Source organism: Gossypium arboreum, chromosome 10 (genome assembly GCF_025698485.1).
Source record: "Gossypium arboreum isolate Shixiya-1 chromosome 10, ASM2569848v2, whole genome shotgun sequence".
Taxonomy (NCBI): Eukaryota; Viridiplantae; Streptophyta; class Magnoliopsida; order Malvales; family Malvaceae; genus Gossypium; species Gossypium arboreum.
In genome coordinates, this window is record NC_069079.1 from 94,372,604 (window position 1) to 94,395,077 (window position 22,474).

Below are 22,474 nucleotides of genomic sequence, written 5' to 3' on the forward strand. Positions count from 1 at the left end.
TTAGTCCCTACTTTCAATTTAAGCACTTTAGGTATAGAATTTCATCACGAAATTTTCACACAATCATGCAATCATATCATAAACCCCAAAATAATTATAAAACAATTATTTCTATCTCGGATTTGTGGTCACGAAACCACTATTACGATTAGGCCCTAATTAGGGTTGTCACAATTCTCCCCCCTTTTGAGATTTTCGTCCAGAAAATCTTACCGATAAAGAGGTTTGAGTCTTGTTTCCTCATAGCTTCCTCGGGTTCCCACGTAGCCTCTTCTATCCCATGTACGTGCCACAATACTTTCACTAAAGCTATACTTTTATTTCTTAAGCTGTTTAACCTCTCGAGCCAAAATCTTTATTGGTTCCTCCTCATAGGTCATATCCGATCGAATCTCAATTTACATTGGGAAATCACATGTGAAGGATCGAAGCGATAACGTCATAACATTGATACATGAAACACGTTATGAATTCTTTCTAACTCTGCCGATAAGGCCAACCGATATGCCTTGGTCCAATTCTCTCGATAATCTAAATGCGGGCCAATAAAGCGGACTCAACTTGCCTTTTCGACTAAATCTCGAGAATCTTTTCCATGGTGACACCTTCAAGAACACTTTATCACCCACGAAATTCAATCTCTTTTCTTTTTAAATCGCATATGACTTTTGTCGATCTGAAGCGACTTTCAAGCAATCCGAATTACTTTTATTTTCTCTTGGTTTCTTTAACTAGATCAACTCCATGAATCTGTTTCTCACTAAGCTCGGTCCAATATAAAGGAGTCGACACTTACGACCATACAAGGCTTAAATGACGGTGCCATTTGTATACTTGATTGATAAGCTGTTATTGTAGGCAAACTCAATCAAAGATAGATATTTCTCCCAACTACCTCCAAATTCTAAACACAAACATCTAAGCATATCTTGAGTACGGATTACTCTTTCCGTTTGACCATCTGTTTGTGGATGAAATGCGGTACTAAAGTTCAATTTTGTACCCAAAGCTTCTTGTAACTTTTTCCAAAATCTCGAGGTAAATCTTGGATCTCTATCGATATTATAGACATAGGTACTCCGTGCAACTTCACAATTTCAGCAATATATAATTGGCTAATTTATCAAGTGAGTAATCAGTGCGTCTTGGTATAAAGTGGGCTGACTTTGTTAATCTATCTACCACTACCCAAACAACATCCTTCTTTTTAGGAGTTAAAGGCAAACCGGTTACAAAATCCATGGTAATCTTGTCCCATTTCCACTCGGGCACCATTACGGTTGAAGTAATCACGAAGGTTCAACTTTTACTTGTTGACAGATCAAACACTTGGTTACAAATTGAAATGTCCTTTTCATACACAGCCACCAATGTGACTTCTTTAAATCATTATACATTTTTGTGCTACCAGGATGAAGCGATAAACACCATTGTGCGCCTCATGTAATATTTTTCGAATCAATTTATCGTTTTTCGGCACACATATCCTGTCTCGAAACATCAAGCAGTCATCCGGTCCAACTCGAAAATCGAGTTTAACTTTGATTAGCATTGAGTTCTCTTGATCCGCAACTCACTATCATTCTTTTGAGCATCACAAATCAACTGGAGAAATAACGGTTTAGCTCTCATCTCTGCTAAGATTGACCCATCATCGACAATGCTAACCCCGTGTTCATGGCTCTCAAAGTAAAAAGAAATTTTACGCTTAAGGCGCCAAGAACTTCATTTGCTTTTCCGGATGATAATCAATCACTAGATCATAATCCTTTAATAATTCAAGCCATCTTCGCTATCGCAGATTCGGATCCTTTTGATTCATCAAGTACTTCAAACTTTTGTGATCGGTAAAAATTCGACATTTTCACCGTACAAATAATGTCGCCAAATCTTCAAGGCAAAAAAACAATGACGGTTCCAAATCATGTGTAGGATAGTTCTTCTCATGCGGTTTTAACTGTCTCAAGCATAAGCTACCACTTTACCCTCTTGCATCAACACACATCCAAGGCACATCAATGATGCATCACTATAAATTCTGAACTCCTTTCACGACTCGGTTGTACTAAAATTGGTGCTTCATCAATCGTGCTTTCAACTTTTCAAAACTTTGTTGACATTTATCAGTCCATTCAAACTTAACATTCTTTTGCAACAACTTAGTCATAGGAGAGGCAATCATCGAAAATCCTTCAAAAACGTCTATAATACGGCTAAGCCTAAAAGCTTCTAACCTCGGATACATTCTTGGCGGTTTCTAATCAACAATCGCGAAATCTTGCTTGGATCCACCGAATACCATCACACGAGACTATATGCCCCAAAATCCGACTTCACGAAGCGAACTCACTTTTACTAAACTTGGCAAGCAGTTTCTTTTCTCTCAAGATCGCAATATAGTTCTCAAGTGTTCGGCATGTTCGGACTCATCTCGAGAATAAATTAAAATGTCATCTATAAACACTACTACAAACTTATCCAAATATGGTAGGAAGATCCGATTCATTAAGTCCATAAATATATTTGGAGCATTTGTTAAGCGAAAGGCATCACAAGAAACTCATAATGTCCATACCTTGTCCTAAAGGCGGTTTTCGGCACATCTAACTCCTTAACTCTCATTTGGTAGTAACGGACCTCAAATCAATCTTTGAAAACACTTGTGGCCCCCTTTAAGCGATCGAATAAATCATCAATCCTCGGCAATGGGTACTTGTTCTTTATAGTCACCTTATTAAGGTAGCGGTAATCAATGCAAAGTCTCATTGAACCATCCTTCTTCTTCTGAATAATACAGAGCACCCAGGAGAGAAACTCGGTCTCACAAATCCCTTGTCTGTTAACTCCTACAAGCGAGCCTTCAATTCTTTTAATTGATTGAGCCATTCTATATGGAGCAATCGAGATCGGTGCGATGCCGGCAACAAATCAATGGCAAAATCTATCTCTCGTTCGGAGGCAACCCGGGCAATTCCTCCGAAATACATCCGAAACTCACGGACTATCGAGTCTTGATTCAAATTTCAGTTGAGGCAACTCAATATTCATTACATAAGCAGATAAGCTTCACACCCTTTTCTCATGTATTTTTGTGCGGACATATGCGAAATCACCATAGGCAATTTATTTGATTCATCTGCTTCAACCCACGAATTTCTCCATTTTCACATTTCAACTCTAGTGTCTTTTGTTTACAATCTACCTTAGCATCATACAATGTTAACGGTCCATTCCCAAGATAACGTCAAACTCACCAAATGGTAATGACATCAAGTTGGCGGAAAAGCGGTGACCTTGAATCATTAATGGGCAATTCTTGCAAACCTTGTCAACTAGCACATATTGGCCTAAGGGTTCGACACTTTAATCGTAAACTCGATAAATTCAACGAGCAACTTTTTATTGGATACTAAATTCATACAAATATAGGAATGAGTGGACCGGGATCAATCAATGCAATAACAATAGTATCATAGAGAAAATGTACCGATAATGACATCGGAGATGATGCATCTTCTCGAGACACGTATAGCATAAGCTCTAGCAGTGCTCTAGCCACGATCTTGCCGTTAAATCTTTCATCACAGTTTACTACTAGTCCCACCTCCTGTATTTCTCGGTGGTCTACCTCTACTAGCGGTGGTATTACATCTAGCACTCTGAAATCTTTCTTCTTTAACTTTCTCGGACAATCTCTAATAAAATGCTCATGAAAACCCACTTTGAAACAAGCTCGCTCGGTCCCCAACACTCACCATAATGTTGCTCGCCACATTCTCGACACTCGGGCTTTCTAGGTCGCACATTACCCACACTTGCCACCAAGTAGCTTGAGCTTTAGACCCGAATATGCTCTACCACGATCTCTGTGTGAATCCCCAATTGAAGCTGTCATTTGAGGGTTTGTCTCTTTGGACCTCTTTGGTTGAGATTGAAATGGCTTGCTTATCTGTCTTTTTCGACATCTCGGGCCTCAATAGCGACTTTTCTTCTTTCTTTGTTCAATTCTTGACTTTAAGAGCTCGATCAACCAATACTACAAATTCTTTCAACTCCAAAATTCCTACAAGCACTTTAATGTCCTCATTCAGCCCATCTTCAAATCTTCTACACATAATGGCCTCGGTGGACACACATTCTGGCATACTTGCTGAGTCTTACAAATTCGCGTTCATACTCGCTCTGGACATTTTCCCTGCTTCAATTCAAGGAACTCCTTCCGTTTTGATCAATAAATCGTGACTTATGTATTTCTTTCTAAATTCTTCTGGAAGAAATCCCAAGTAACTTTTCTTTTGGCACCACTGCAACCAAAGTCTTCCACCGGTGGTAAGCGAATCTCTCAAAAGTGATCTGACACACTTTAAGCATTCCTCGAGTGTACATGAGAGCTCATCAAATACACGGGTAGAATTTTCAAGCCGAATTCCGCTTTCTCGGGATCATCATCGACCTTTGCTCTAAACTCTTGACCCCTTGTTTTGAATCTTGTCAACCGGAGGCTTGTTCATTCTTACCAAATCTATACATTGAGCAGCTCTGAGGAATCGTCGAGGTATAGGAGGGGTGGAGGAGGTTGAGCATTTGGATTTGCTCGAATAAATTCAATATACCAATTGTTCATCATTTGGAGAAAGGCATCCGAGCCTCATCTCCTTGTCTCAATGTCTCGGTCTACTTTCCCACAGCGCGGTCCCTTGTCGTGAGCGGCGCATTACTAGCAAACATCATCACCGCAGTTCCTTCAGGATCCATTACTATATTAAAACAAAACACGTTTAGAATAATCGAGTCACCACACTATCACAATATTTTTATGGCATGTATAGCTAGACTTTTACACACACTTTATTAGTCCGAGAACCGACTAAACCATAGCTCGATACCACTAAATGTAACACCCTTACCGTTTCTGTCATAGGAACAGATACAAGGTATTACCGAATATAACACATACCATTAAACATAACCGAGATATAAATATGTCATCCAATTTGATAGTGCATCGTATAACATATGTCTTGAACAATATTAGCCAACTTTAATGGCTTGTACAAAGTAGTGGTCGAAAATCTTGTAACTAATATTTTAAACCTAGACAAATATGACACGTAACAAAATAATTAAGCCTACTATACATGCCATAATTCAAAGCGTTTAGTTCAAATACCTAAAGTATGATAGTGCGGGTAGATCTTCACGATCCTTAACTCTGAGCAAGCCGAAGGACACTATAAGACAAAAGAGAGAAACAAAGTAAGCTTATAGCTTAGTAAGTAAGTATGTAAATACTAATTAAAGAATCTAACATGTTTACACAACAATTCAAGTATATCTACTTTAACTTCACTATTCATTCCACTTTGATTAAGTTGTCTCTGCTGCGTCATATTCACTAAATAAATCATAACTCGAGTTACAAAACTCGAAATTTAAATCTGTAAAATTTCCTGAATCTAGACTCATAAATATTTTTCTAATTTTTTCTATAATTTTGGTTCAGCCGATTAGTACAGTTTATTAGTTAAAGTTTCCCTGTTACACAGCTCGACTGATCTGACCTCTGTTCACTACGAATTGAATTTCTCTCAGTACACAATTCAAACAACCCTGAAGTCTGTTTCATTTAAAACTAGTCTCAATAAGGAATTTAGGCATGTAAACTATATTTCTTAATTTGCTTTGTACAATTTTTAATGATTTTTCAAAGTTGGAACAGGGGATCACGTATTCATCCTGAGCAAGTCACATACAATTGTAAATATCTCAAAATATAGAATTCCTTTGCTTGCTCTATTTCTTTTATATGAAAGTAGACTCATTAAACTCTTATTAAGGAAAATTTTAGAAGTATTAAAATTGATATTTTAGTTACTAAACATGTTAAAAGTTAATTTGCAATTTCCATTCATGAATCTAAACCATTCATGAATCTAAATAATTTAAATAGTTTTGTTAAGTAAATTGAGTCAGTCCATTTATGATATTTGTAGAGAACTTAAATAATTGGGTTAAATAAATTTAAGTTTATTGTAAGTTATATAAGTGTGTTGAAGAAAGTTGTGGATGTAAAGTAACATAAAAAGAAATTGCCTCCTTAATATTAAATAAATTTTCTAGTTAAATATAATATTTGGTCTGCTACCCTCTATAAATTTGGCATCAGAGCCAATATGACCTCTTCAAACCCTTTAACATTCTTCACCTATTCCCCCAGTCAAATACCTATATTCGAAGGAGAACACTATGAGTATTGAAGCTCCCAAATGGAGACCATCTTCGTTTATCAAGATCTGTAGGATGTGGTAGAGCAAGGATATGAAGTTGAGTCAAAATCCAAGGCGGAAGAAGAACTAGAGAAACAATTAAAGAAGAATACAAAGAAGAATGTGACATCTTTGCAAATTATTCAACAAGGGCTGAGTAAATCCATCTAGCCTAGGATTTTTGGCATCAAAAGTGCCCAAGAAGCTTGGGAAGTTCTGAAGAAGGATTTTAAAAAGGCTAATAAAGTAATCTCCATTAAGTTACATAACTATTGGAGAAGTTTCGATAATTTATCGATGAAGGAAAATGAATCTGTTAAAGACTTTTCTTCAAGGGTGGCCGAGATTGTCAACCAAATCAAGGGTTGTGGTGATACCATTCCTAAGAAAAAAGTAGTGGAAAAAATTCTCGGGTCTCTCTAGAAAAGTTTGAACATATTATTGTTGTGATAGATGAGATGAAAGACACATCACAGCTAACTCGGTATGAGTTTTTTTAGCTCTCTGGAGGCACATGAAGTCAGAGTCAATGGCTATACGAATCTGCCACTAGAGCAAGCTTTTCAAGTAAAGGTCAACCTCAAGGAAAAGAAATATGATGCGAAAGAGGCACAAAGAGGGGGTCCATCATCCAATAGAGGATCATCGAGCAAAGGATGAGGAGGCTTGGGGTCAAGGTCGTGGTCAGGGATATGAAAGGAAGTCATCTTTGGGTGAGCATAGGGTGGACTCATAGTGTCATATCTGTAAAAAGCCCAATCATGAATCAAGAGATTCTTGGCATCATTGGACAAGGAGCAAAGTTCCCAATCATTCTAAATAGGACTATTAGTTTAAATAAAAGGGTGAAGCTATAGAATCTTAGGCAAATTGTAACAGCCCTAACCCACCTCTGAAGCTAGATTAGGGTTAATCGAGTTTTATGACAATTAATGAATTCATTAAAATGTAAAACAATTCATATATGAATTTAAATATCAAATATTCATAACCAATCATTATTCATAGCATATATACAAATATGAGCCTTAAATCGAGCTTACATAACCCTAAAATCAATTTGGAAACAAATAGGGATTAATCTAAAAAAAAATTTAGAAAAAACTGAAAGCAAAGGTCACACAGCTGTGTGGCCAGGCCGTGCGAGAGAGCTCAAATTGTATGGCCCAAAAACATGGTCGTGTGGCCAAACTATGTAACAACCTGAGTCCATGTAATTTAGAGTCACACGACCGTGTCACTAGGCTGTGTAACTCTCTGAAGCCATGTAAGTAATATTGTACCAAAAATCAAATGGGTCACACGGTTGTGTAGGGTGATCGTGTGTGGCACACGGCTGTGTGGTAGGCTGTATGCTAAACCGAGTGCACCTAAAATAACTTCAAAACCAAGCCATTTCAACTACCATTTCATAGGTTCCAAATCATACCATTTCCATCCATTTTTACATATTCAAAACATATTGGACATGCCAAAATAAACTAAAAACATCTAACCCAAGTGCCTAACCAATTTTCCCTCATTGGCACCAATATTCAAGCATTAAATCATACGCATTCATCAATCACACTCACCTTCAAGTGCCTAATATTCAAATCTTAAGATCTTACCATAATTAGTCATAATATCTTTCAAGGCATGAATTAACTTGCTCATATGCATATATATAAACATAATTAAGCCAAAAGCACTAAATATGTACACATCCACAAACCTTACAAAACCAAAGTTTTAAACAACATCATTATAAGCAAATGAACTTAGAAATTCCTAGTACATGCCATTTATAAACAAACCAGAATGATTAAAACTTCTACCAAGTTGATGAATGGATAGTGTGTGCTTTGACTTGAACTTCCAACTGACCGAGATTTCCGATAAACTACAAGGAAAGAAAGCAACTAACATAAGCAACTAATGCTTAGAAAGCTCGTATAATTTAAACTTAAACTTACCAAACAAGAATTTACTCAAACCATTCATGCATAGATTCATTAACTAAACCATAGGCACATTATATCCTATACACCACAAATCTCACAAGGTTAGTGAGTTCATCAATAAAAACATATAATCCTATCATGACATGGAACCTTTATAAGTAAACATATAAAGTACACAATACATTTGTCACATATTCAAATAGCATAACTCTTTTCATTTCAAAGTGGTCGTACCAAAATCCTCCATTTCACATGCCAAAATCATATAACATTTCATATACCCATTCATTCATACATTTATCACCCATTGAACCAAATGAAATATTGTCGAATACGCGGGCACGATGCTAACACAAGCTGTAACTGTATTTGCTCACAGAAGTTGTGAAATGGGCCCGCTCACACGAGCTGTGGGGGGAATGTTAGGCTACATGACGCTACTCACATGAGCAGTAGAGAATCCACAAGAAATACAGGACCTTAGCTATCGGTAGGACATCCACGACCAGCACTCGAAACGGTAGCTAACCCTAATGACATGTCATTTGTACCCTAAGTATTCATGAGGTTCAAACGGGTCACATTCCATGTCCAAACCATTTAGCTTATACACATTATACCATTTCAGACATACATCCATATATATATATCATTTTTGAAACATAAACCTTAATTTAGCTAATATTACAATTTAATCACATTTCTTAATTGCCATATATCAACAATATAATTTATTCATAATGTAAATATTAGTTATCATATCATCAACAACAACAATTAACCAATTTAATGGACATACGAAGTTACCTACGAAAAACGATTACAAATGAGATGTTGTCAATTATTCTGCTAACTTCGCTTTTCCACAATTTGTGTTTGATTGATTTGTTTCTTGATTTAAATAATAATTTTCATTCAATTAATCATTTCAAACAACTTAAATAATCAACTTTATGCATATAAGTCATTTTATTATCAATTTACAAAATTACCCCTAAACTTCATAGCTTATGTAATTTAGTCCCTAAACTTGAAACTTTTGACTTGAACACATTTAAGCTTAAGCTAGGCTAGTCGAATTTCTTGTAGTTCTTGTACAACCCATATATTTCACTATTTCAAAATAGTTTCTTGAAATTTTACTACTTTAACAATTTAGTCCTAAAACATTAAAATAACTAAAAGCTAGTTTACAAAATAATCCTATTTAGCTATCAAGCTTAAAAAACTATCATCAAACTTCAAAAACTTCACAAACTCAACAATGACACATTTCAAAAAGTTTAACAATTTTATGAATTAACCCCCCGATTTAGCTAGATTAAGCTAAAACGATCTCAAAAACATAAAAAACTATTAAAAATGGAATAAAAAATCACTTACATTCAAGAACAAGGGTTGACCGAACCTTCAAGCTTGATAAAATTGATGGTTTTTGGTTTTGGTAAGTGAAAATGAAGAAGATGATATTAGATTTTTGTTTACTTATTTACCAAATTACCCTTAAAAATAACCTTAACAATTAGCTAAATAATTTCCATAAGCGTTTACTATCTATCAATATGGTATAATTACCACTTAAGCCCATAAATTCACATCTCTATAGCCATTTAACACCTTTAACTCATAGCAATTTATGACATGAGAGGGATCCGATATGTATTGTCTCAACATTGACACGTGGAAAACATTGTGAATTTTCTCAAGTTCTGATGGTAAAGCTAAACGATAAGCTACCAACCTAATTTTCTTTATAATTTTATTCGAACCAATGAATTATGGACTAATTTTTCCTTTTCGACCAAAACGAAGAACTTTTTCCAGGGTGACACTTTCAAAATACTTTATCATCAACCTAAAACTCGGTGTCTTTTCTTTTTAAATCGGCATATGATTCTGATGATCAGAACCAGCTTTCCAACAATCTCGTATCACCTTTACTTTTTTTTAATTTTACGAATCAAATCGGTACCCAAAAGCTTTTTCTCACTCTACTCGGTCTAGTATGAAGGAGTTTTGCATTTTTAACCCTACAAAGCTTCGTTTGTAGCCATTTTAATACTCGATTGGTAACTTTTGTTATAAGAAAATGCAACCAATGAATGAAAATTTTCCCAGTTGCCTTCAAATTCAAGAATGCAACAACGAAGTATATATTCAAGTATATGAATCAATCTCTCAGACTGGTCATATATCTCTGGATGAACACTATATTGAAAGTCAATTTAGTGCCCAAAGCTTCGTATAACTTACCTTATAATCTAAAGGTGAATCGTGGATCGCGGTCAGAAATAATTAACAATGGCATACCATGCAATTTGACTATCTCAGAAACATAAAATTCTACTCATTTCTCAAGCGAAAAATCTGTGCGTATAGGTATAAAATGTGCGGATTTAGTCAAATGGTTGACAACAACCCAAATTACATCTTCTTTCTCGGTGATAACGATAACCCTGACACGAAGTCCATGGTAACTCATTCACATTTCCATTCTGAAATCATAATAGGTTGTAACAATCCTGAAGGTACCTGATGCTTTGCTTTAATGTAACAACTCGTTTTTAGTCAAATCGAAATAGTGGTTTCAGGACCACAAATTCGAGGTTGAAAAATTATTTTAGTATTACTTTAATTATTTAAAGCATGATAGCATGTATGTGTAAAATTTTCGTTAATAAATTTTATCGTTTGATTGGTCAGCTTGTTAAAAAAGACTAAATCGCGTAAAGTGTAAAAGTGGAGTTCCATTAGCTAAAGGTATTCAATAGCTATGGAATCTTAATTTAGAGTTCCTTATGTGGTAAGTATACCATTGAAATTGTGGGTTGACATTTATGGACACATTAACATGTGTATTAATGATTTATTACAAGGTTAAATTGGTAATTAGTTTTAAAAGTTAATTAAATTAAAACAAAACAAAAATTTAGCTCATTCATCTTCTTCATTCCATTTCTTAAGGGGAGAAAAATACCATATTTATGTTTTCATTCGGCTAGATTATCTTTTCTTATTAAGGTACGATTTTTGTCCCGTTTCTAATGATTTCTATGTTTTTGTGATCGTTGCATCTAGTAGTAGCTAGCCCAAGGACTAATTTGTAAATTTGTTAAAGAATTTGAAAGTTTCCATTGATGAATATGTATGGTTTTTGATGTTTAATGATATATTATGAATATTTGTTGTTAGTTAAACAAGTTTTGTTAAGTGATTTTTAGTTAAAATGCAAATTAGGGGCTAATTTGTGAAATATGAAAAATGTGTGGTTAAAATGTGAAAAAATGAAAAATATGGGCTACTAGGGGCATTATGGTAATTCAGCTAGCATGGGTTTATTGTGAATTTCATTAATTTGTGATTTTGTGTAATAAGGACTAAATTGTAAAAAATGTGAAAAATATAGGGTAAAAGTGTAAATTGTTTTAAAGTTTGTTTTGGACTAATTTGGATGAAAATATGAATAAATAAGTTAATTTTAAATATATTTAGACCAAGAAAGGAGAAATACAGATTTGGATCGGGGAAAAGATAAAGTTATTAACGACTCGATTCGCTGTTTTAACATCCGAGGTATGTTTGTATGTTATAATTTTGTTTCAAATGTATTTTATATGCTTTGATATAGCATGAATTGTGATTATGTGGTTACGAAAAAGTTTGGAAATGATTCGACGATGATTCAAAAATTGGAGTCTCAGTTGACCCTTAGGAATAGTTTAGGATGCTAGTGACATGTCATTAGGGATACATTGAGTTGGCTTCGGGCCATGATTAGCACTACGGGTGCGAGATAAACTGATTTGGCTTCAGCCATGCATATTGGCTGATTTGTCTTTGGGCCATGATATTAGAATTTCAGATAAGTTACCTTGATTTGGCTTCAAAAGCCATGATATAGGCACTTATCGTCTGAGACCCTTAAGTATCTGACTTCTATTTCAAATGGTTAAACAGGTAAATAAAGATGTAGTTGAGTATGAGATTGGTACGAGATGGTACAGGTACGTTCAGTAATGAATTAGGTATTGAAACTATGGAATTGGTAAGTTCTTTGGTAAGTTATGTGAATGATCATTTGATAGCTTTGAGATTTAATAGAATTGTTGTATATATTTTTTTTACTATTTGAATGACTAATGAATGGTGACAATTGCTTATTGTTAACATACGATCTTACTAAGCTATATAGCTTACTTTGTTGCTTTTCCATGTTTTATAGTGATTTCAAAGCTAGCTTGGACTTAGGGATCGTCGGATACTTCATCACACTATCCACTGACACTTTGGTACCTTTGAAACTATGTTTTGGGTCGTATGGCATGTATAGGGACTTTGGTCATTTTGGTTATATCTTGATAGTGAAATTGGCAATTTGTGTTGGCCTATAAAAGTTATGTTTATAATGTTTTATATGGCTATGTAAATTGACCTATTTGGTTTGGTTGATGATGTATGTTTAAAAGTGTGCTAATGTCATTTTGTGATGTGTTTAATGTTTGCTATGAAATGGTTGATGAAATGAGGATGTTTGTGATTGTGGTTTAAGCTAAGAAATGCTTAGATGAAATGGTATGAATTATGTTTGATTTGGCTGTTTTGGGTTACCTATTATGCTTTGTTTTGGTGCCATATGCGTAGGTGAAGGTGTGTACCAAATGGGGTGGCAAATTGCTTGGTAAATAGCCTATTTTTGTCTACACGGGCAGAGACACGGGCGTGCGTCTCAGCTGTGTGTGACACACGATTAAGTACACGGCCGTGTGTCCCCTGGTGTGGTTTTAGAAATCAAGTCAGTATGCTCCATACGGCCTCACACACGGGTGTATGACATGGCTGTATGGCATAAGTCAGTATACCCTATAGGTTTGGCACGACCTAGTACACGGCCTGGCACACAGGTGTGTGTGGCCATTTTTAGGGCACACAGGCTAGCCACATGGGCGTGTGTGTTGGCCATGTGACCCAAGTCAGAGAGTTACACGGGGTCAGACACGGGCTAAGAGTTACACGGGGTCAGACACAGGCTAGGACACAGCCATGTGCTCCCATTTCGAATGTCCACACGGCTTGTGACACGGGCGTGTTTGGTGGCCGTGTGAGACACACGGCCTGCCACACAAGCGTGTGTCCCCTGTTTTGTGTAAAATTTTTAAGGTTTCATGGAAGTTTCTTGAGATATCGGTTTAGTCTTGAACCGCTCCCAAAGCATATTTAGGGCCTCGTAGGCTCGTATAATGTACAAATTGATTGAGATTGAATGATAATTATTTGTAATAATTGAATGTATGTGAAATGTATGATTAAATGTATTCTAAGTCCGGTAATGCTCTGTAACCCTATTCTGGTGTTGAATATGGGTGAGGAGTGTTACATTTAACCTGCGGACAAGTGAAACATTTTGATACAAAATCTGAGATTTCATGTTTCATACATGGCCACCAATACATTTGTTTTAAGTCACTATACATTTTATTACTACCAGGGTAAATCAAATACACGGTATAGTGAGCTTCTTGAAATATCTCTCGTTTAACTTCAAAATTCTTTGAAACACACAATTTGTTTCAGAAGTACAGGCTATCATCAACTTCAATATGAAAATCTATACCTTGCAGTTTACCAGCTTGTTCTCCTTTAGCCAACAAATCAAGATCATTTTTCTGTGCCTCATGAATCTGCTGTAAAATAGAACCATCATCAACATCTGTAAGACAATTATGCAAAGCTTTCAAAGAAAACAATGATTTTTGACTCAAAGAATCCGCAACAATATTAGTTTTTCCCAGATGATAGTCGATAACCAAATTGTTGTCTTTTAACAACTCCAACCATCTACGTTGTCACAAGTTCTGTTCTTTCTGGGACATCAGATATTTCAAACTCTTATGTTCAGTGGAAATATGACATTTTTCTTCGCATAAATAATGTCGCCAAATTTTCAGGGCAAAAACAATTGCCGCAAGTTCCAAATCGTGTGTCAGATAGTTTTTCTCATGCGGTTTCAACTACCGGGAAGCATAAGTGACAAGTTTTCTTTCCTACATCAAAACACAATCTAAATCATTGAATGGAGCATCACTATATACCATAAATTCTTTACCAGAACTTTGTTTGAATTAATACAAGGGTTTCGGTTATCATCACTTTCAACTGATCAAAGCTCTGTTGACATTTATCAGACCAAACAAATTTAACATCTTTTTGTAGTAGTTTTGTCATTAGTAATGCAACTATCAAGAAGCCTTTAACAAAACATCTGTAACACCCGACCAAACCCAAAAACTTATTACTTCGGTGATATTTCTTGGAGGTTTCCAATTTAATATTGCTGAAATCTTGCAAGGACCAACTCGTATGCAATCTATCGATACCATGTGACCTAGAAACCCAACTTATTAAAGCTAAAACTCACATTTATTGAATTTTGCAAATAGTTGTTTCTCGCGTAATGCTTGAAATACAATGCTCAAATGCTTAGTGTGCTCATCTCTCGAGTAATTCAGTATATCATCGATAAAAACAATGAACTTATCTAAATATCGTTGGAAAATCCTATTCACCAGGTCCATAAATGCAACTAGAGCATTTGTTAAACCGAACGACATAACTAAAAATTCATAGTGTCCGTACCTGGTTCGAAAAGTTATTTTCTACACATTTGAATCTTTAACCCGAAGCTGATAATATTTAGAACGAAAATCAATTTTTGAAAACATTGTCGTACCTTTTAGCTGATTAAACAAATCTTCAATGTGAGGTAATGAATATTTGTTTTTAATCATAACTTTATTTAGTTTTCAATAATCAATACACAAATGCATTGACCCGTCTTTTTTCTTAACAAACAACACTGGCACACCCTAGGAAGATACGCTTAGACAAACAAACCCTCTATCTAAAAATTCTTAGAACTGTTCTTTTAGTTCTTTTGATTCAAATGAGGCCATTCAATAAGGAGCGATCGATATTGGAGAAGGTCCTAGCACTAATTCAAAAGCAAACTCAACCTCTCTAACTGGCAGTAATCCTGACAACTCTTCTGGAAATACATCAGCAACATCACAAACAATTGGAACTAACTCAACTTTCAATTATAAAACTCGAGAATCGAAAATATACGCCAAATATGCCTCGTACCCTTTTTTCATAAATTTCTGAGCTGACAGAGTAGAAGTAATGCTGGCAGTATTGTCAATTATATCTAATTCAACACTAATTGATTCACCGTTCTGACATTTCAATATAATATGCTTTCATCTAAATTCACAATCGCATCATGCAAAGCCAATTAGTCTATGCCGAGATTAACATCAAATTTGTCAAATGGCAACATCATCAAATCAGCCGGAAAGTTACAATCCCGGATTTTCAATAGTAATTCGTACAAACTTTGTCAACTAATACATACTGACCTAATGGATTAATTACTTTGATCACAAATTCAGTTGATTCTACTGGTATTTTCTTATTTGTTACTAATGCAATGCATATATACAAGTGAGTTGACCCCGGGTCAATCAAAACGTAAACAGTAATATCAAAGAAAGAAAATGTACTAGTGATATTGATACGGGAACATCAGACTTATTCATGTCAGAAAAATTGCGCCTCTCAATTAGGAAATCAAATAAGAAGATCAATACAATAAATTTCGAGGAGGGCCTAACTGTGGGAGTAGCTCGAGGAGTGGAGCTACAAATCTGCGATTGAAAGGGAAAGGAAGATTTTGTGGTAATCCAGTTAGATGATTATGATTTTGTGCTTGGCTGAAACTTTCTTTATAAGATTAAAGTGGATATTTTTCCCTTTGTTGATAGCATTTATATCCATGATGATGCACAACCACCATGTGTTATGCCGGTAAATCAAGATAAGGACCAAGGTGTTGTCAACAATCCAAGTAGTCGAAGATGTTTCGTATAGGAGGAACATTGACTTGGTAGATTAGAGTGTCAAAGAAGCCTCTTTGGAAATGCTAGTGGGGAAGAAAACATATATGAAGCCTGTTGAGTCATCAAAAGAGCTACCACCTATGAGAGGTGGGTTGTACATCAAACTTTGGGGGTAAAACGGTGATGCAACCTGGACAATTGAGAAGAGTAAAAGTTGCGTGTAAGGTACATCTCAAACACCTTAGTAGCATTTTTCATTTTGACTTTCCATTGGCTTTGCAAAGACACATGGGCCCTTTCAGAGTTCTGAAGCGGGTGGACCAAAGCGCTTACAAACAAAATTTAGTAGCGAGACTCAAGGTTAACATGATGTTCAATGTAAGAATGCCAAAGTCGATTTGTTCAGATCAAGGGGATCCTGATCGAGACAAGTCACAATGTGGGCGAGTAAGAGTGGCGAGCTCTTGCGAACGAGATGTACCATGAGTGAAACGGTTAAAATTAGAAAATGACAAAAGTCAAGGAAAAGGTTTCGAGAGGTGGGACTACTCGATAGTGAGACTAGTCGAGAAATGACAAGGCATCGTGAAAGTTTTGAGGTGAATCAAAGCAGTACCATCCTGAGGATGCAATGAGGACGTTGCGAGAATGGGTGAGGGAGAATGTCACGGGCCGTAGTTTGAAGCCCGTGACCAAAGCACAAAGAGCGTTCCATTGAGGTCTACATATTAAATGGGGCTCATTTAACCCACTTGAACTAGCTAGATTCAAAGAATGAGTGATGAAGCCTATCTACTTGAAGCCTTGTTGCAATTATGGAAAATTAGGGTTACCTTGGTAAATAGAGAAAGTAATATTAGAAGAGACGTAATATAATAATATTTGATTTTATAATCTAGGAGATTAGATAATCCTTTGATTGTAAATATGTTTCAATCTCGTTTGTTGATGTAACTCGATCTATATTGTCGGTTTTGGGGGAGCTCAACTATAAATAGAGAGCCTCCCCCTCAGTTGTAATCACTCATTGTATCCATTGTTTGTTATTCTTTGAGTGTTAAAGAATATATTAAGAGCATTTACTCAAACACCTTGTGTGCATTGTTTTTCTTTGGCTATTTTGTTTTTTCAAGCTTCTTTTGTCTTTGAGATTGCTTTTGCTATATTTTGGTGCCTTAGAGGAATTCTACAAGAATCTTCACTTTGTGAGACTTAGGCTAACTTAGGCGTATTTGAAGCGAAGGAATCGCTTAAGGCCGCACGGATTGCAAGACAAAAGATCTAGCCCCCTGACATAATCTTGTGTTTGACATATCATATTCTCATGACACCAAAAAACATTTATGTAATTTTTATTTTAGTGAAAAACTACTATTTTTTTAATACAACGCTTAGAATTACCCTAACTCTCACCCTTAAATTCCAGTTATATGTTGGCATCATGAAGAATAATTTATAAATAACGAATTTATATTATTGTGTTATCAATTTATCTTCTATTTTGTATAATTTGTCCTATCAATTATATTTATTAAGTTTTTATTTGATAAATGAAAAAAATGATGAAAAATTAAATATTGGACTTTTATTATAGAAATTTACAAATATTGAATTTAATTATAAAATTGTTTGGTATATTAGTAAAGTTAAAACTACATATGTATTATTTGATAATAGTAAATCTTGATTTTTGATAATTATTTATTTCATATTTTTTTAAATTACTGATAAGGAGAAGATAATTCAATGGTTCCAACACATTAAAAAATGTTATGTACAATTGTCAAAAATATGAGTTAATAGAATTTATTCTATGCACCTTTTAAGTTATTAATTTAATAATTTTATATTGCTCTTTCGTTTAACTATATTATATATTAATTTATCAAGTATGAATATTATATATTAATTTATATGACATTTTAAAAGGTTTTATTTTTTTAGTTTGACCTTACACTCTAAAATTTTTAATTCTGTCACTTAGGATGAATCTCTAATCTCATCATATTTGTATGCCATGTATAATTTAATTTTACATTATAATAATTCAAACATATATTTGAACTTATTGTAATTATGTATATACTCTATTTATAATAATAAACTTTTCTTTAAAGAAAAATGAGTAGAGCTTAATTTTATTGAATATCCTTCAACCAATGATTTCAATAGAGTGTTTAATAATTTGGTTAATGGCAAAGATGAGATATTGAGAACAAAGTTTTCAAGTTTAAGTCACATTTTACTTAAATAGCATGCTCAAGTTCTCTCCTATTTTTATTTTAAATCTCATGGGGCTATCCGAATTTATTGAAGTTTAGATTCATATTTATTTTGATTTTAATCAGGTATTAAGTTGATTTTAATTATTATTAATCAGACATGCATTTGTTTTGTTTGTAATTTAATTATGATTTTAATTGTAATTGTAAACTCTTTTAAAAGAATATTTTACATTTAAAATTTTAATTTAATCTGATTTCAAATTTTACTAATTTTAATAATTTATTTGAAACCAAAATTATTTTAATTAAATTAATTTAAACTTAAAAAATAAATATGAAAAATAATCTTAATAAGAAATTATACAAACTCAAAATTAGCTTTGAAAATTTTTAAATTAATCCAATATAAATGGATCCCTCTAACACATTGTTGCGGTTTGCCATTCATTTTGCTTGAACCGTTTTTCCCTCGCATTCATTAAAATAAACCTTCATAAAAGGAAACGAAACCCAAAATAGTGAATACATCTACTGGGAGAAGCTTCTTCATCTTCCCTTCTCTTCTCTTTGACTGCAAAGCCACAACTATGATGAATTGAATGAGTTCAATCTCCTCTTCTTTGGTTTTCTTTTTTCCTTTTTGATTCTTTGGATATTTTCCCATAGTTTAGGACTATTTGAAGCAAATTAATTTGTTTTTTTAAACATATATGAATCAGTAATGTACAAAGAGATTCCAAATTTTAAGAGCTTCAGCATCACAATTTGTAGGTATGTTTTTTCATATTTGTTTATCTCTACCATATAATCATTCCCTTTTAAATGTTTTATTTATACTTTTATATTCAGGATTCTTGCTTTGTTTTTACTTCACATCTGAGAAAACAAGTATATCTTTCTACTTTTGAGTGAGGAAGATTTCATATTTGCATAGGTAAAGAATCCGCCATTGTTGATTACAGCAAAAATGAAGGGTCTTTTAAGAGGTTTGAAATACATTTCCCAAATTTTTGGTGAGTACCCTTTTTTTCCCCATAATTAAAATAAAAAATTGCTGCATTTATTGTACTTGTAATTGCTTAAAATATTATTTATCATCAACATTTTTTCAGAGGATGAAAAAGAACCAGAAATGCAAATTGGAAATCCTACAGATGTAAAACATGTTGCTCATATCGGTATGGATGGTCCTTCCGCCAATAAACCGAGCTGGGTATTGTATGATTTTCATTTGCTTTACTTTTCGGTCGTGATTTCAGGAATAACGAATGTTATTGCAGTAAATTACGATGAAAATCGGCTGCTATTTAAATCCCAGATAATTGAGAAAAATGTCAAATTTATCCATTTTTTTATCCATACAGATGGATGAGTTCAGTTCTGAGTTCTCATCAACTCCTGTAAATGGTAATCAACAATTAAAGCCTCCACCTGCAGGTTTGGTGCATTTTTGCTTTTCACCAATTAAACAGATTTAGTCAAAATCAACTTCTCAGAGCGTCAGAATAGCCAAAATCTCCTTACACGTAATATTTAAATGTCAATCTTGGTGCAGGAAATCAGGACTCATTACCACCTACTAGCAATGAGAAGCAAAAGAAGTCGAGACGCAAACAATCCGCAAGCATCGGCTCACCTGGAGGAGGTTCACCGAAAGTGTCCGAGAAGAAAGCTAGGCGCCAGCGTACATCGAACCTCTCAATGGAATCCACTAATCGAGATTTATCTTCCCGTGAAAGGCGAAACCGTCGTGCCACTGAACCATCTTCTCAAGTAGTACTACCTGACATCCCGAAAAAATCTCGGCAAAAGAAACCAAAGGAATCATGTGGATCAGATAGGTCTCCTTCGCCATCCAGATTCGAGTATTGAAGAGATCAAAGTTTAGAAGCGTGTGTTATTTGTAAAGTACAGGTTTTAAACTTAATTTTTTTTCCAAAAAAAGAATTCATATATTTAGAGAATAATTCTTTTATGTTGATTTCCAATTCCAAAGTTGGAAAAAGATATTATGAGAAATCCGAATAACATAGATTATCATTGCATCACAATGTAAATCTCCTATGAATGTTTACTTCAATACACAACAGTCAATTCAGTTTCCTTGTTGATCCCATAATGTTCCAAAGAGAATTCATCATCCAATGCCTTCTCACCGTATAGTATTTCCTTCACCGTAATTCCTTTCTTCGATCGAATCATTTCCTTCACAGTACGAACGGTGGAGAAGTGAGAAATAGAGCTAGTAATTTTGCCTACTTCGATACGCATGATGGTTGATGATGGTGCAAGTACCATAGAAAGTGTGCTATGTTTCTGGATAAGGTAACTGGCCAGATCACGTCCTCCTTCGAGTCGTTTTCCCGAAAATATAATACTCTGAAGATGAACCGGAATCTTCAGCTTCTTGAAAATCTTGTCCTTCACATCTTGGACCGTCATATTCTGCTGTACATCAAGAGTTAAGGTTCTCCCACTCCAAGTCTTGACAAACACTTGAAATAGGGGATGCAAAATTTGCAGCATTGATTCCTCTTTGATGTCATAACAAGCCAATATCTTCGAATCCTCGAGTTGCTGGCCTAAATAGAACAAACTGCCTGCTGAAGTACCCAACATAGTATCAGCAATTGCTTTGACATCGGCTACCGAAAACGTTACTTTAACCGTAAGTTTTGCAACTTTCCCGGATAATGCTTTGACATAAATCGAAAGCACATCCTTTTGGCTGAAAACAACACAAATGGTGGACTCATTCTTTACCTCAAGAGAGCTCAGAGTCCAATCCTCTTCAAGTAGTTTTCCTTCATATATAAGAGAGAATCGATTCAATTCGATCCCCTCTGTCACCTTGATCAATGACTTGATACTTTCCACGGTATCATTAGCCCTTGCTTCCACTACAATGGTCCTTTGCTCTGATGGTATTTTGATGTGTAGCTTCACTACGTCGAAATTCTGGAGAAGTAAATGGAGAGTGGAGTTCCTCTGAATACCATGATCAACTAGCCTTTCATCATCATTGAGCAGTTTACCAGCAAAGCAAAGATCCCGAATAGTCTCGGAAACGATTCCTTTTTCATATAATAATGCCTTCAAATTCTTCACAGTTTCAGTAGGTTTAACTTTCCAGGCGACCGTCTTCACCAACTTCAAGTATACAGGTATCTACAAACAATAACTCGGAATAAGCAAACACTAAATCATACATTGTTGGATAAACTCAAAACCTTCGGTTACCTTTACGAACAAGGAATTCATTGCCAAGATTGAAACTTAATCTCCTTGATGAACGAAAAGAAGAAGCATTCAAGAATAAAATTGAACTTCATGTTTCAGAAATGATGTCTATTAACAAGATTATGAAATCAAATCACAAGAATGAACACGTTTCATCATATTTAAATCTTTCTGCAATATAAATGATATCAATCAACCAAAGGCACTTTAGTGCATTCATATCAGAAAAAGCACAATGTATAGCCAGCAAAAAGAATGTTTTTTATGATTAGCCATTAACATTTCCAGATGAAACTTGAACAAGAAAATTAACTCAAACTGAACAAACATACCCAGAAAGGGGAAGAAAAAAGAAAATCAAATTGGGTTTTCCATTAAATTATTTTGTACAATGAAAAAAGAAGGAAAGAAAGAAAAACAAAAAGATCAATCATTGTTCTTTTGAAGAAGGAAAAGGAACATAAACCTCTTCTTCAGAGGAGCCAACATGGGGTCTTTCAGCCGCTGATGGTTTCATGGTGATTCACTGATTATAAAAAAAAGCTTCCGGATTCGAATTGAAAAGAAACAAATTATTGAATACAACAGGAAAGAGAGAGAAATAGAATTAGTGAGAGAGAAACAAAGCCTGTAGAGCTTCCAGTCGAGGTAAAACAACATATGACCTCTGCTTAAGCTAAAAGGCAAGCGTTAAGGAACTCTTTCATTTATAGTATTTATTGAGAAGGTATTTGGCCTCAAACAGTTAAAATATAAAAATATACATATTTTTTACCCTTTATTTAACCCTCAGATTTTAAATTTTATGTTAAATTATCCATAAATGATGAAAACTTAATGATTTTATTAACTTTTTAAGTGGTGATATACTCTTGCAGTCGGTGTTACATTCACGTGGTAATTTA

At 34.6% G+C, this 22,474-nt stretch overlaps 2 protein-coding genes across 2 annotated transcripts; one reads left to right on the forward strand and one right to left on the reverse strand.

The window, feature by feature from the left end:
• Positions 1 to 19,203: 19,203 nt before the first annotated feature.
• Positions 19,204 to 20,430, forward strand: LOC108474547 (CRIB domain-containing protein RIC5). Its single transcript, XM_053020737.1, has 4 exons — positions 19,204 to 19,342; positions 19,442 to 19,542; positions 19,694 to 19,766; positions 19,885 to 20,430. The coding sequence occupies exons 1-4, from the start codon at positions 19,297 to 19,299 to the stop codon at positions 20,199 to 20,201; spliced, it is 537 nt and encodes a 178-aa protein (XP_052876697.1). The 5' UTR covers positions 19,204 to 19,296; the 3' UTR covers positions 20,202 to 20,430.
• LOC108487821 (polyubiquitin-like) lies at positions 20,339 to 22,255 on the reverse strand. The gene is made up of 2 exons (XM_017792171.2): positions 22,036 to 22,255; positions 20,339 to 21,497 (listed from the first exon to the last, which is right to left on the reverse strand). Exons 1-2 carry the CDS (start codon positions 22,084 to 22,086, stop codon positions 20,406 to 20,408), a joined length of 1,143 nt encoding a protein of 380 aa, XP_017647660.1. The 5' UTR covers positions 22,087 to 22,255; the 3' UTR covers positions 20,339 to 20,405.
• Positions 22,256 to 22,474: the final 219 nt, after the last annotated feature.

Coding starts and splice junctions, on each gene's coding strand:
- LOC108474547 (XM_053020737.1), top strand. CDS start 19,297: ATGAAGGGTCTTTTAAGAGGTTTGAAATACATTTCCCAAATTTTTG. Junction 19,543..19,693: donor CCGCCAATAAACCGAGCTGG/GTATTGTATGAT, acceptor TTATCCATACAG/ATGGATGAGTTCAGTTCTGA. Junction 19,767..19,884: donor ATTAAAGCCTCCACCTGCAG/GTTTGGTGCATT, acceptor ATCTTGGTGCAG/GAAATCAGGACTCATTACCA.
- LOC108487821 (XM_017792171.2), bottom strand. CDS start 22,086: ATGAAACCATCAGCGGCTGAAAGACCCCATGTTGGCTCCTCTGAAGAA. Junction 21,498..22,035: donor TTGGCTCCTCTGAAGAAGAG/GTTTATGTTCCT, acceptor TATTGTTTGTAG/ATACCTGTATACTTGAAGTT.